Source organism: Pelophylax lessonae, assembly GCF_965119305.1.
Source record: "Pelophylax lessonae genome assembly, chromosome: 12".
In the NCBI taxonomy this organism is placed as follows: Eukaryota; Metazoa; Chordata; class Amphibia; order Anura; family Ranidae; genus Pelophylax; species Pelophylax lessonae.
This window is the reverse complement of record NC_138779.1, coordinates 29,969,365-29,984,231: the sequence shown is the minus strand read 5'-3', so window position 1 is coordinate 29,984,231 and position 14,867 is coordinate 29,969,365. Positions and strand designations below refer to the sequence as shown.

At 47.7% G+C, this 14,867-nt stretch overlaps 1 protein-coding gene across 1 annotated transcript in view; it reads left to right on the top strand.

Moving 5' to 3' along the window:
- VPS26B (VPS26 retromer complex component B) overlaps window positions 1-12,971 on the top strand; it is a 36,149-nt gene extending 23,178 nt beyond the window's left edge. Inside the window, exons 4-6 of the mRNA XM_082274265.1 lie at window positions 1,090-1,265; window positions 4,045-4,187; window positions 11,716-12,971. Coding sequence (XP_082130391.1) covers window positions 1,090-1,265; window positions 4,045-4,187; window positions 11,716-11,862 — 466 coding nt within the window. The 3' untranslated portion in view covers window positions 11,863-12,971. The remainder of the gene's footprint in view (window positions 1-1,089; window positions 1,266-4,044; window positions 4,188-11,715) is intronic.
- The last annotated feature ends 1,896 nt before the right edge of the window (window positions 12,972-14,867 follow it).

The window sequence follows — 14,867 nt, the reverse complement described above, 5'->3', positions numbered from 1 at the left end:
GAATTCTGCACTCTGCACGTAGCGCACTCCTGAACTCTGCACTCTGTATGTACCACATACCTGAATTCTGCACTCTGCATGTAGCGCACTGCTGAACTCGGCATGTAGCGCACTCCTGAATTCTGCAATCTGTACAGAGCGTACACCTGAACCCTGCACTCTGTATGTAGCACATACCTGAATTCTGCACGTAGCGCACTCCTGAATTCTGCAATCTGTACAGAGCGTACTCCTGAACCCTGCACTCTGTATGTAGCACATACCTGAATTCTGCACTCTGCACGTAGCTCACTCCTGAACCCTGCACTCTGTATGTAGCACATACCTGAATTCTGCACTCTACACGTAGCGCACTCCTGAACCCTGCACTCTGTATGTAGCACATACCTGAATTCTGCACGTAGCGTACTCCTTAACCCTGCACTCTGTATGTAGCACATACCTGAATTCTGCACTCTGCACGTAGCTCACTCCTGAACCCTGCACTCTGTATGTAGCACATACCTGAATTCTGCACTCTGCACGTAGCTCACTCCTGAACCCTGCACTCTGTATGTAGCACATACCTGAATTCTGCACTCTACACGTAGCGCACTCCTGAACCCTGCACTCTGTATGTAGCACATACCTGAATTCTGCACTCTGCACGTAGCGCACTCCTGAATTCTGCAATCTGTACAGAGCACACTCCTGAACACTGCATACCTAGTCTTACAGATACAACTGGCCCTTTGAGAGCAACCATAATGGCAATACGGCCCTTGATGAAATTGAGTTTAACACCAATGGTCTGGGTGATGAGAATCGGGGGCTTTCAAGAATTGTGTCCCAGTCTGTCTCATCTAGTTGGCCAATGTCCCCCTAGAACTGCTGATATTTTAGTTTACTTTTCTCCCTTAGGGACTCTTGAAAGAACATCTTCCCAACAAGATGATTCAAGATTAGAATAGGGCTTTAATGTGGCCAATATGCCAGTGCTATGTTTACCATTCCAGCCCCACTCCTTGACAGCTTTATGTTTTTTTGCTACAATACAGGTGCTCTTGAGGCTGCTGTATATATGCTCTTTTTTTTCCTCTTTTTCTCTAGATATCACCTCAAAGATGTCATCGTAGGCAAAATCTACTTCCTGCTGGTACGGATCAAGATTAAACACATGGAGATCGATATCATTAAAAGAGAGACGACGGGCACCGGGCCCAATGTTTACCATGAGAACGACACCATCGCCAAGTATGAAATCATGGATGGAGCCCCTGTGAGAGGTCAGGAGCCGGGAACAGTAGGGATTCACAGAAAGTCTTTGACATCATTTGGCAGGAAGAAGCAGCCATGGCTGTCACTAAGGACACCACACAGGCTGCCTAGTCCTTGCAGAGACATTGGTCATGTGCCCTTTGGTAGAACCTTGGTTAGGGTGATAACAAAAAGATGGTTCAGGTAGAGATACTGAGTCACTTGCTTTGCCTGAATAGCCACAGGACATCAGTCTTCTAAGATCCCCTTGCAGAAACGACATGACCCCACTGTCTTGAGTCAAGTGACTGAACCCCGGAGGGATCCTGGTGTCACCATGTTACAGAGGAACTTTGCCCATTATTATTTTTTTATCCACTTAACGACTGCCCTATACCAGATTCACTGCTACAGGGCGGCCATTCTTTGCAGAACTACGTATATATACACGTATATGTATATATACGTGATTCTGCACCTCGGCCTGATTACTCACAGCAGAAGCCAATCAGCGTGTGCCGGACAATGGGTGTCTGCCGGCACCCGCCAATCGTCGGGAAGAGAGGCTGGACGGAGCTCAATGTAAACAATGCAGAGCTCCGTTCTTACAGGGGAGAATTGATAGGCTTTCTTTCCCTGCAAAGCAGGGAATAAAATCCATCACATCCCATGAGTAAAAGCACCTCACATGGCACACACAAACACTGGTTAGGTACACATTTAACCCTTTGATCGCCCTAGATGTTAACCCCTTCCCAGCCAGTGTCATTGGTACAGTGACATATTTCTAGCACTGATCACTGTATTAGTTCCACTGGTTCCCACAAACTCAGTGTCCAATTATCCGCCGCGATATCATAGTCCTGCTATAAGTTGCTGATCGTCGCCATTACTAGTATAAAACAAATAAATGAGAAAATACCAGTATATTTCCCCTAGTTTGTAGACGCTGTAACTTTTGCGCAAACCAAACAATATACACTTATTTATTTACTAAAAATATGTAGCAGAATACATAGTGCCCTAAATTTGTGAAGAAATTTGATTCTTTTAACATTTTTTATTGGGTTTATTTATAGCAGAAAGTAAAAAAAAAAAATATATATATATATATATATATATATATATATATATATAAGGGATAGACCGATTATCGGCAAGGCCGATATGCACTTTCCCCCGATATATCGGTATCGGCCCCGGAACTGGCCGATATTGCCGATATTTTTGTGATGTCATTCTGCCTTCTTAGGCTGTCTCCCTCGCCTTGGACAGCCTCGTCTGGAGTCAGGACTAGTCTCGTGGGAGTGTATCACAGCCATACACCCACCCACATCCACAGGCCCTGTACCAGCCACCCACAGACCCTGTACCAGCCAGCCACCCACAGCCCCTGTGCCAGCCACCCACTCACCCACCACAGGATGCCAGCCAGCCACCCACCACAGGGTGCCAGACAGCCAGCCACCCACAGGACCTGTACCAGCCAGCCACAGGCACTATACCAGCCAGCCACCCACAGCCCCTGTACCAGCCAGCCACCCACAGCCCCTGTGCCAGCCACCTACCACAGGGTGCCAGACAGCCAGCCACCCACAGACAGGGTGCCAGACAACCAGCCACCCACAGGACCTGTACCAGCCAGCCAGCCACAGGCCCTGTACCAGCCAGCCACCCACCCACCACAGGGTGCCAGCCAGCCACCCACCACAATGTGTCAGACAGCCAGCCATCCACCACAGGGTACCAGCTCTCCAGCCATCCACCACAGGGTACCAGCCATCCACCACAGGGTGCTAGCAAGCCAGCCACCCACCCCAGGGAGCCAGCCACCTACCACAGGGTGCCAGCCAGCCAGCCATTAAGCATTAAACAAAAATTAACATGTTCAGTACTAGACTCGTGTAAAAATTGTCTTTATTTTTCAAAACTTTAAGTGTACAAAATATCAGCCCATACTGATCCGTTGTCCCCAAAATATCGGTATCCGGCCTGAAAAAACCATATCAGTCTATCCCTAATATATATATATATGTATGTATGTAATATAATATATATCATTTTTTTTTTTTCATAATTGTCTTTATTTTTGTTTTGTAGCACAAAAAAAAAAAAAAATGCAGGAGGTGATCAAATACCACCAAAAGAAAGCACCATTTCTGGGAAAACAAAATGACATAAGTTGTATTTAGGTACAGTGTTGCATGACCGCACAATTGTCAGTTAAAGTAACGCAGTGCCATATCGCCAAAAATGGCCTGGTCATGAAGGGGGGGTAAACCTTGCTGAGGTCAAGTGGTTAAATAAAAAAAGTCAGCAGCTACAAATACTGTAGCTGCTGTCTTTTAAAAATCACGTGCTTACTGGTCCATGGAGTCCAGCACTGTCAAATGCTTAAGGAGTGGGGGTGGGGAGGAGGAGGATTTTCACTTTTAAGTAAAGGTCCGCTTAAAAGAAAAAATGTTAACTTTCTCTGATGTTCATTGAGGGACACAGCCCCCACCCCTCTGTGCAGTTATAATTCTCCTGACACTGCTTGTAACAAAACTGATTGGCTATAGCAGAGAGAGGGAGTATACCCCTTGGGCCTGCCAATTGGTGTAGCCAGAATTATTTTCTGCTTACTGTCCTACTCCTGTAGGGGGCAGTATAACCCAATGGTCAAGAATGACAAGTGCTGTGTCCTTTAATAACATCAGCGAAATGGATTTTACGGTAAGACAAAAATCCAATTATTCTTTTTGAATGAGTTTTATCTTTGGAGCAAAAACATTAATAATGCTCCAGTATCTTATCTTATCGCTGCAGGGGAATCCATACCCATCCGGCTGTTCCTTGCTGGCTATGAGCTGACGCCAACTATGAGGGATATCAACAAGAAGTTTAGTGTGCGCTATTACCTCAATCTTGTGCTCATAGATGAAGAAGAAAGGCGTTACTTCAAACAGCAGGTAGGTTTGGGGATTGTAGGTTCCTCCTTGCTGGCATTATTGTAATGTAAAGGTGACTTATGACGGGGACTCTACGGTTCGGGTTGTGCTCTATGAGGTTGCAGCGCGTGGGGTTCCGGAGGCCCTAGAGTCACAGCTCTTCTTGAAATCTAACAAACTATTTCCCACCTATAGATTAATGCACAAAATATGGACAAAGGCGAAACAGTTGCAGGGGGCTACTGGCTTTACTGAATATAGTTTACTTTGGGATAACTTGACCTATCCAGAGCTGGCCAAGCTGCCATGTGCGGCGCGTTGGCGGGCGCGGGGAGTTAATCACCTTAAGCAGGTGTTCCTCCGGGGCCGCCTGCTTTACTTTGCCCAGCTTAGTGCAGACTATGACTTGCCTCCGAGCATGCTGTTTTCATATCTACAGCTGCGGCACGCAATCCAAGCTCAGCCCTCCTTGCTGTGCCCGGAACTGTCCCCGATCCAGTTTTTACTATGATGAGGCGCTGCATTACGACTAAAGGGTTTATTTCGGAATGCTATTCTATGTTGCTGACTGACTACTTGGAGAAATTTCCTAGCCCGGCTAAATCTCATTGGGAGGCAGATGTTGGGGATATCAGCGATGATCAGTGGGATGAGGCCTTGGAGTCGGTGCGTACATGCTCCCTTAGCGTTGCGCAACGACTCTCCCAACTTTACATACTCCTTTGGGTGCACTGCACCCCCCTCCGTCTTTATAGGATGGGTCTTAGAACTGACTCCTTGTGCACCAGGTGTAGTAGGGATTGTGGAGACCTCATTCACCTTCTGTGGCATTGCCCCAAGCTCCACAGGTATTGGACAGCGGTGGTCCAGACTGTTAACGCTGCATTTTCATTATCTGTGCCGGGGGATCCGAAGCCGTGCCTCCTTGGCGTGGTGGAGGACTACTTGCCTGACGTCAGCGTACGATTGGCGTTGTCGAGGTCTTTTTTTCAGGCCCGGAAACTTATTTTGCAGCACTGGACGTCTCCGTCCCCTCCCTCGCTGGAGATGTGGGTGAAGGCCGTTGGCACTACTCTACGATATGAACGCCTAATTTATCAGCATAGGGGTGTCCCACTGTGGTATGACAAAATCTGAGCTGGGTGGTTGGCACAACCGGGCCTGGCCCCTGCAGATCTCATCATGGATCGCTTATTGCAATAGTGCCCTATGTGTTTCTATTGTGGATATGGGGTGGGAAATGTATGCTCTGTTGTGTAACCATGCCTGGGTGCATAGCTGTGCTCTGTTTTGATAGGAATGCATTCTTCTGGAGATGTTATGTTTAATATACAGGTCCTTCTCAAAAAATTTGCATATTGTGATAAAGTTCAGTATTTTCTGTAATGTACTGATAAACATTAGACTTTCATATATTTTAGATTCATTACACACAACTGAAGTAGTGCAAGCCTTTTATTGTTTTAATATTGATGATTTTGGCATACAGCTCATGAAAACCCAAAATTCCTATCTCAAAAAATTAGCATATTTCATCCGAAAAAGAAAAGAAAAGTGTTTTTAATACAAAAAAAGTCAACCTTCAAATAATTATGTTCAGTTATGCACTCAATACTTGGTCGGGAATCCTTTTGCAGAAATGACTGCTTCAATGCGGCGTGGCATGGAGGCAATCAGCCTGTGGCACTGCTGAGGTGTTATGGAGGCCCAGGATGCTTCGATAGCGGCCTTGAGCTCATCCAGAGTGTTGGGTCTTGCGTCTCTCAACTTCCTCTTCACAACATCCCACAGATTCTCTATGGGGTTCAGGTCAGGAGAGTTGGCAGGCCAATTGAGCACAGTAATACCATGGTCAGTAAACCATTTACCAGTGGTTTTGGCACTGTGAGCAGGTGCCAGGTCGTGCTGAAAAATGAAATCTTCATCTCCATAAAGCTTTTCAGCAGATGGAAGCATGAAGTGCTCCAAAATCTCCTGATAGCTAGCTGCATTGACCCTGCCCTTGATAAAACACAGTGGACCAACACCAGCAGCTGACATGGCACCCCAGACCATCACTGACTGTGGGTACTTGACACTGGACTTCAGGCATTTTGGCATTTCCCTCTCCCCAGTCTTCCTCCAGACTCTGGCACCTTGATTTCCGAATGACATGCAAAATTTGCTTTCATCTGAAAAAAGTACTTTGGACCACTGAGCAACAGTCCAGTGCTGCTTCTCTGTAGCCCAGGTGAGGCGCTTCTGCCGCTGTTTCTGGTTCAAAAGTTGCTTGACCTGGAGAATGCGGCACCTGTAGCCCATTTCCTGCACACGCCTGTACACGGTGGCTCTAGATGTTTCTACTCCAGACTCAGTCCACTGCTTCCGCAGGTCCCCCAAGGTCTGGAATCGGTCCTTCTCCACAATCTTCCTCAGGGTCCGGTCACCTCTTCTCGTTGTGCAGCGTTTTCTGCCACACTTTTTCCTTCCCACAGACTTCCCACTGAGGTGCCTTGATACAGCACTCTGGGAACAGCCTATTCGTTCAGAAATTTCTTTCTGTGTCTTACCCTCTTGCTTGAGGGTGTCAATGATGGCCTTCTGGACAGCAGTCAGGTCGGCAGTCTTACCCATGATTGCGGTTTTGAGTAATGAACCAGGCTGGGAGTTTTTAAAAGCCTCAGGAATCTTTTGCAGGTGTTTAGAGTTAATTAGTTGATTCAGATGATTAGGTTAATAGCTCGTTTAGAGAACCTTTTCATGATATGCTAATTTTTTGAGATAGGAATTTGGGGTTTTCATGAGCTGTATGCCCAAATCATCAAATATTAAAACAATAAAAGGCTTGCACTACTTCAGTTGTGTGTAATGAATCTAAAATATATGAAAGTCTAATGTTTATCAGTACATTACAGAAAATAATGAACTTATCACAATATGCTAATTTTTTTAGAAGGACCTGTATTTGACTGTTTCTGCTCTTTTTGCAAGAGAGCTTGTTATGTGAAGCCTGTGAATTTTCTGTTTTGTTCAATAAACTTTGTTTCTGATTTAAAAAAAAAAAAAAGGTGACTTATACACTCACTGGCCACTTTATTAGGTACACCTGTTCAATTGTTTGGTAACACAAATTGCTAATCAGCCAATCACATGGCAGCAACCTAATGCATTTAGGCATCTAGATGTGGTGAAGATGACTTGCTGGATTTCAAACCAAGCATCAGAATGTAGAAGAAAGGGGTTCAAAGTGACTTTGAACGTGGCATGGTTGTTGGTGCCAGACAGGCTGGTCTGAGTATTTAAAAAACTGCTGATCTACTGGGATTTTCACACACAATCATCTGTCCGGTTTATAGAGAATGGTGAGAAAATATCCAGTGAGCAGCAGTTGTGTGGAGGAAAAAATATCTTGTTGAGGTTAGAGGAGAATGGGCAGACTGGTTCCAGATGATAGAAAGGCAACAGTAACTCAAATAACCACTTATCACAACCAAGGTATGCAGAATACCATCTCTGAATGCACAACACTTCAAACCTTGAAGAAGATGGGCTACAGCAGAAGAAGACTACACAGGGTGCCACTCCTGTCCGCTAAGAACAGGAATCTGAGGCTACAATTTGCACAGGCTCACCACAATCGGACAATAGAAGATTGGGAAAATGTTGCCTGGTTTGATGAGTCGATTTCAGCTGCGACATTCAGATGGTAGGGTCGGAATTTGCCATAAACAACATGAAAGCATGGATCCATCCTGCCTTGTATCACTGGTTCAAGCTGCTGCTGATGGTGGTGGTGTAATGGTGTGGGGGATATTTTCTTGGCACACTTTTGGCCCCTTAGTACCAATTGAGCATTGTTTAAATGCCACGGCCTACCTGAGTATTGTTGCTGACCATGTCCATCCCTTTATGACTACAGTGTACCCATCTTCTGATGGCTCCTTCCAGCAGGATAAAACACCATGTCACAAAGCTCAAATCATCTCACCCCTGGTTTCTTGAACCTGACAATGAGGTCACTGTACTCCAATGGCCTCCACAGTCACCAGATCTCATCCAATAGAACACCTTTGGGATGTGGTGGAACGGGAGATTCGCATCATGGATGTGCAGCCGACAAATCTGCAGCAACTGCATGATGTTATCATGTCACTATGGAGCAAAACCTTGTTGAATCTAGGCCACAAAGAATGAAGGCAAAAGGGGGGTCCAACCTGGGACCTAGTAAGGTGTACCTAATAAAGTGGCCGGTGACTGTAGATCTACTGCCAGTGGGCAACAAACTCTCCCTTCTTCCTTCCACGGATGCAGATGTCTGACTGGCCAAGCTGTCATGGCACTCCCACACATGCACACGGGAGTCACTGTGTAAGGCGCAGACATCACCGGCGTCTGCTCTATGAAATATATTCATTTTACCTACAGCTAAGTTTTATTATATGCTCACCTGTGGGCAAAATGTCACTCACAAATGTACTACTACTTTAATACACAATTCTCACTCATCCTTTCCTCTCTTTTATCCATCTCTGTGCCTCTCGTTTTTTATCTTATTTCTATCCTCCCCATTTATTCTGCCTGCATCTTTTTGCATCTGCCCGCATATCGCTCTCCCTCGGTGCAGCTCCAGCTTTCTCGCTCTCCCTCGGTGCAGCTCCAGCTTTCTCGCTCTCCCTCGGTGCAGCTCCAGCTTTCTCGCTCTCCCTCGGTGCCGCTCCAGCCTTCTCGCTCTCCCTCGGTGCAGCTCCAGCTTTCTCGCTCTCCCTCGGTGCCGCTCCAGCTTTCTCGCTCTCCCTCGGTGCCGCTCCAGCTTTCTCGCTCTCCCTCGGTGCCGCTCCAGCTTTCTCGCTCTCCCTCGGTGCAGCTCCAGCTTTCTCGCTCTCCCTCGGTGCAGCTCCAGCTTTCTCGCTCTCCCTCGGTGCAGCTCCAGCTTTCTCGCTCTCCCTCGGTGCAGCTCCAGCTTTCTCGCTCTCCCTCGGTGCAGCTCCAGCTTTCTCGCTCTCCCTCGGTGCAGCTCCAGCTTTCTCGCTCTCCCTCGGTGCCGTTCCAGCTTTCTCTCTGTCCAGCTTCAGCTTTCTCACTCTCTCCCTCTGTGTAGCTTTCTCGCTCTCCCACGGTGCAGCTCCAGCTTTCTCGCTCTCCCTCGGTGCCGCTCCAGCTTTCTCGCTTTCCCTCGGTGCCGCTCCAGCTTTCTCTCTCTCCCTCTGTCCAGCTTCAGCTTTCTCTCTCTCTCCCTCTATCCAGCTTTCCCACTCTCTCCCTCGGTGCCGCTCCAGCTTTCTCGCTCTCCCTCGGTGCCGCTCTAGCTTTCTCGCTCTCCCTCGGTGCCGCTCCAGCTTTCTCGCTCTCCCTCGGTGCCGCTCCAGCTTTCTCGCTCTCCCTCGGTGCCGCTCCAGCTTTCTCGCTCTCCCTCGGTGCCGCTCCAGCTTTCTCGCTCTCCCTCGGTGCCGCTCCAGCTTTCTCGCTCTCCCTTGGTGCCGCTCCAGCTTTCTCGCTCTCCCTCGGTGCCGCTCCAGCTTTCTCGCTCTCCCTCTGTGCCGCTCCAGCTTTCTCGCTCTCCCTCTGTGCCGCTCCAGCTTTCTCTGTCCAGCTCCTTCTTTCTATCTCTCTCCCTCTGTCCAGCTCCAGCTTTCTATCTCTCTCCCTCTGTCCAGCTCCTTCTTTCTATCTCTCTCCCTCTGTCCAGCTCCAGCTTTCTATCTCTGTCCAGCTCCAGCTTTCTATCTCTCTCCCTCTGTCCAGCTCCAGCTTTCTATCTCTCCCTCGGTGCAGCTGCAGCTTTCTCACTCTCTCCCTCTGTCCAGCTTCAGCTTTCTCACTCTCCCTCTGTGCAGCTCCAGCTTTCTCTGTCCAGCTCCTTCTTTCTATCTCTCTCCCTCTGTCCAGCTCCAGCTTTCTATCTCTCTCCCTCTGTCCAGCTCCAGCTTTCTATCTCTCTCCCTCGGTGCAGCTGCAGCTTTCTCACTCTCTCCCTCGGTGCAGCTCCAGCTTTCTCACTCTCTCCCTCGGTTCAGCTCCAGCTTTCTCACTCTCTCCCTCGGTGCAGCTCCAGCTTTCTCATTCTCTCCCTCGGTGCAGCTCCAGCTTTCTCACTCTCTCCCTCGGTGCAGCTCCAGCTTTCTCACTCTCTCCCTCGGTGCCGCTCCAGCTTTCTCGCCCTCCCTCTGTGCCGCTCCAGCTTTCTCGCTCTCCCTCTGTGCAGCTCCAGCTTTCTCTGTCCAGCTCCTTCTTTCTATCTCTCTCCCTCTGTCCAGCTCCAGCTTTCTATCTCTCTCCCTCTGTCCAGCTCCAGCTTTCTATCTCTCTCCCTCTGTCCAGCTCCAGCTTTCTATCTCTCTCCCTCTGTCCAGCTTTCTATCTCTCTCCCTCTGTCCAGCTCCAGCTTTCTATCTCTCCCTCGGTGCAGCTGCAGCTTTCTCGCCCTCCCTCTGTGCCGCTCCAGCTTTCTCGCTCTCCCTCGGTGCCGCTCCAGCTTTCTCGCTCTCCCTCGGTGCCGCTCCAGCTTTCTCGCTCTCCCTCGGTGCCGCTCCAGCTTTCTCGCTCTCCCTCGGTGCCGCTCCAGCTTTCTCGCTCTCCCTCGGTGCCGTTCCAGCTTTCTCGCTCTCCCTCGGTGCCGCTCCAGCTTTCTCGCTCTCCCTCGGTGCAGCTCCAGCTTTCTCGCTCTCCCTCTGTGCAGCTCCAGCTTTCTCTGTCCAGCTCCTTCTTTCTATCTCTCTCCCTCTGTCCAGCTCCAGCTTTCTATCTCTCTCCCTCTGTCCAGCTCCAGCTTTCTATCTCTCTCCCTCTGTCCAGCTCCAGCTTTCTATCTCTCTCCCTCGGTGCAGCTGCAGCTTTCTCACTCTCTCCCTCGGTGCAGCTGCAGCTTTCTCACTCTCTCCCTCGGTGCAGCTCCAGCTTTCTCATTCTCTCCCTCGGTGCAGCTCCAGCTTTCTCACTCTCTCCCTCGGTGCAGCTCCAGCTTTCTCACTCTCTCCCTCGGTGCCGCTCCAGCTTTCTCGCCCTCCCTCTGTGCCGCTCCAGCTTTCTCGCTCTCCCTCGGTGCAGCTCCAGCTTTCTCGCTCTCTGGATCTCTCTCTCTCTGCAGCTCCAGCTTTCTCGCTCTTTTTCAACTTCCAGCTCGCTCCCTCTAACTTTCCAGCACTCCCTCCCCCTCTCTCTGCACCTCCAGCTGTCTCTTTCTGTGCAGCTCCAGCTCTTACTCACTCTCTCTCTCTCCCCCTCTCCCCCTCTCTCTCTCTCTCTCTCTGCAATTCCAGCTTTTTTCTCTCTGCAGCTCCAGCTCTCTTTCTCTCCCCCTCTCTCTGCACCTACAGCTCACTCTTTGTCTCTCTCTCTCTGCACCTCCAGTTGTCTCTTTCTGCATATAAAGCTTCTTTATTTACTCTCTCCATCTCTTCACTCACTCACTTTGCTCCCTACCTCTCCCCTTCTCTGATGACCAAATTCTTCATTTTTTTTTCTCTCACCCCCTCAGTCCATTTTTTTTTATGTCTCTCTTTGTCCTGCCCTTCTTCCCCCTCGTTTTCATTTTTGCTCACCCCTAACTTTATTCCTTTGCATCCTCTTCCAGGAGGTGGTGTTATGGCGTAAAGGGGACGTTGTGAGAAAGAGCATGTCTCACCAGGCTGCCATTGCTTCTCAAAGATTCGAGGGAACCCACCCCGACAACCGACCACAACACAGTGGAGCTGCCGTAGGTGATCTGGAGAAAGAGTGACCACTTGCTGGGAGCAGAACAGGTCTCCGCTGACTGAATACTCAGACTGAACCTCTCCGACACTCACCTTTACCAACTGTGCTAATCAGACACTTTGGTGGGTCAGCCTCGCAGATGGGCGTGGCCAGCTTTACTCACCGGACCTGGCCGGCCACTCCTCCAGCTGCTACCTGACGTTCAGTGACATGGGGGGGGGGGGGGGAGGTAAACATGCACGACCAGCCCCTTTTAACCTTTTACGTTGATACTTTTTATGCTCATCGCCTTGTAACAGATACCAACCATCCTGCCATTGATGCCCAGTACATTCTCCGACACCCAGAGGGAAAAACCAAAAGGGATGGCCTTTGATGGAAATATTCTTGTTTATGAACAGTGACCTCCTCACCTTGTGCTTGTATAGTCAGTGCTGACCTCAGTTACCGTTGTTTCGGTGCCAGTTTTGAACCTTTTTCCATTCCGAGCACCTGTCTCCCATGCAATGGGGCCCTGTGGGGACCATTGCTCTGCATGAATTCCCATGATTCCATTATGTTGATACAGATGATGTGACTTTTATACAACAAGAAGGAAAATTGGAACTCTTTAATTTGCTTCTTCAAATCACACGCAACGAACAATGGACGGCATTCATAACCAAACATGTCCAACTCCAAAAAAAACAAAACAAAATGTGTTTCAGAGCTAGCTGCTTGGTTCAATGGTAGTTTTAGAAGAGATTCAGCGGATTCAGTCCTGAGAAGGTTTGTGATTACACATCAACATGTCCCAGGGTCCGTGAGATATGACGGAAGTCCTCCTGGAGATAGTCAAGATTCTTGTTGATGCCAGTTCCTGTTGAACTACTTGCCTTGCCCAGTTTCCAGTGGTCTGGTGGTGCTTTGAACCTTCTGCTTGTAGGTAGCTACTGCCATATTGACCCCTACACATGAGCAATTCTGTAACATGTTTCACCAAGTTACCTTGGCACTTGACCCAAAACCCTTAAGTCCAGCCAGCTGTGCATGCGCATAAAGACAATCCCAACAACCTAAGAGTTGCAGAAACTTATCCTTCGGCACGTCTGAGCTGGATTCAACTTGGTGAACCCAACTTACGCTGTATGTCCTATAGAGCAGGGATTCTCAAACTACGGCCCTGCAGTTGTTCAGAAACTACAATTCCCATCATGCCTAGTCATGTATGTGAATGCCAAGAGTTTTACAATGCCTCATGGTATGTGTAGTTCTGCAACAGCTGCAGGGCCGTAGTTTGGTGATCGCTGCTATAGAGATAATGCTTCCTATAGCTTTGCTTGATTGTGGAGCCTTGGTGTCAGTGCGAACCCTAACAAGATGGATGAACAAATGTTCATTCAAGGCCCGTACACACGTACCGATTGTTGGCCGTAAATATTCGGCCAACGTCCGATCGGCTGATTGTCGGCTTGTTAGTATGATGCTTCCGACAACCGACTGCGACTTTTCGGCCGAACAAAATCTGGTGGGCAGGCTATAAAATTTTTGTAGGCCAACAAAGAACGGCCGATTGTTCCTCAGTCAGTACAGATTTCGGCAGATAAAAAGCAGATGAGCAAGACTGGGTATGCTCAGAGAAGAAAAAACACAGGGAAAGTTAACCATCACATGACATCACTTCTGCAGTCGGCTGTTGTTGGCCGACAAAATTCGTGTGCAGTCTTTAGCACTTTTCAACCTACACGACAGCACCGGACAAAAGACGGCCGATCGTTCGGCCGACAATCGGTGCGTGTGTATGGGGCTTAACATTTGCAGTTAAAGTTCAGTTTTAATTTTTTAAGTCTTTTAATTAGACATATTTCTAAAGTAATTATTATTATGCCTGTTGTGTAATGGGAATCCCATTTGAGAGACTTAAAGTGGTTGTAAAGGCTGAAGGATTTTTACCTTCATGCATTTCAGCATTTGATGAGAGGAGAGGGAAGAACCGTGTTTTCGGCATTTTGCCGATAGAGAAAATGGTGCCGAAAAAGCACGTGATTTTACTGTGCTGATGATGTGTTTTTATAGGTCATGTGACTCAAAAATCGCATCAAAAATGTAACACAGGTGGGCTATTGATGCATTTCAATGGGGAGGTGCATTTTTTTTAACTAACGAAACACGCAGCAAGCTAGATTTTTAACGCCACAATGGAAGCGCAAGGGACCAGTGTGAAGACATACGTAGAATTTAAAGGGATGCATTTTTGTTGCACCAAAGGTGCCGATAATGGCCGACAATAAATTAATATTCATTTAAATTCATGATATTAATTAAAAAGTCGAATTTAATACAATTCTATATAAAAATATATGTATATACCGATTTTAAAAAAAAATAATTTTCGGTTTTGACCAAGTGCATCCTGAATTTTTGGTTTCGGTACGGAAATTTCCATACGGTGCACCTCTCCTATTATAGGTTAGTTACCCATTTTAGTGCAATATAATACAGCCATGTAAATGGGCCTGAAAAGTCCTGACATCAAGACGTCTTCTATTACCTTTGTTACTGAGACACCATTGTTTTGCTTTTTTTTTTTTTTTTAACTTTCTTTGGTTTACACTGACACTAGTGATCTGCAATTACACTGCAACAAAAATATTATACTATCAGATAGCATTGTATTTAGTAATAAAGCACTGGTAAAATACACTGCCCGGCCAAAAAAAAAAAAAGTCGCCACCTGGAATGAACTAAGCAACTAACTAAACTTAGCATGCTGTACCTATCCTATTGGATAGTTACTGCATGTACCCCAAGACTAAAGGTCAGCTGACTACCTGAATAAACTGAATGAGCAGGTTATTCCATCAATGGATTATATTTCTTCCCTGATGGCACGGGCATATGCCAAGATGACAATGCCAGGATTCATCGGGCTCAAATTGTGAAAGAGTGGTTCAGGGAGCATGAGACATCATTTTCACACATGGATTGGCCACCACAGAGTCCAGAACTTAACCCCATTGAGAATCTTTGGGATGTGCTGGAGAAGGCTTT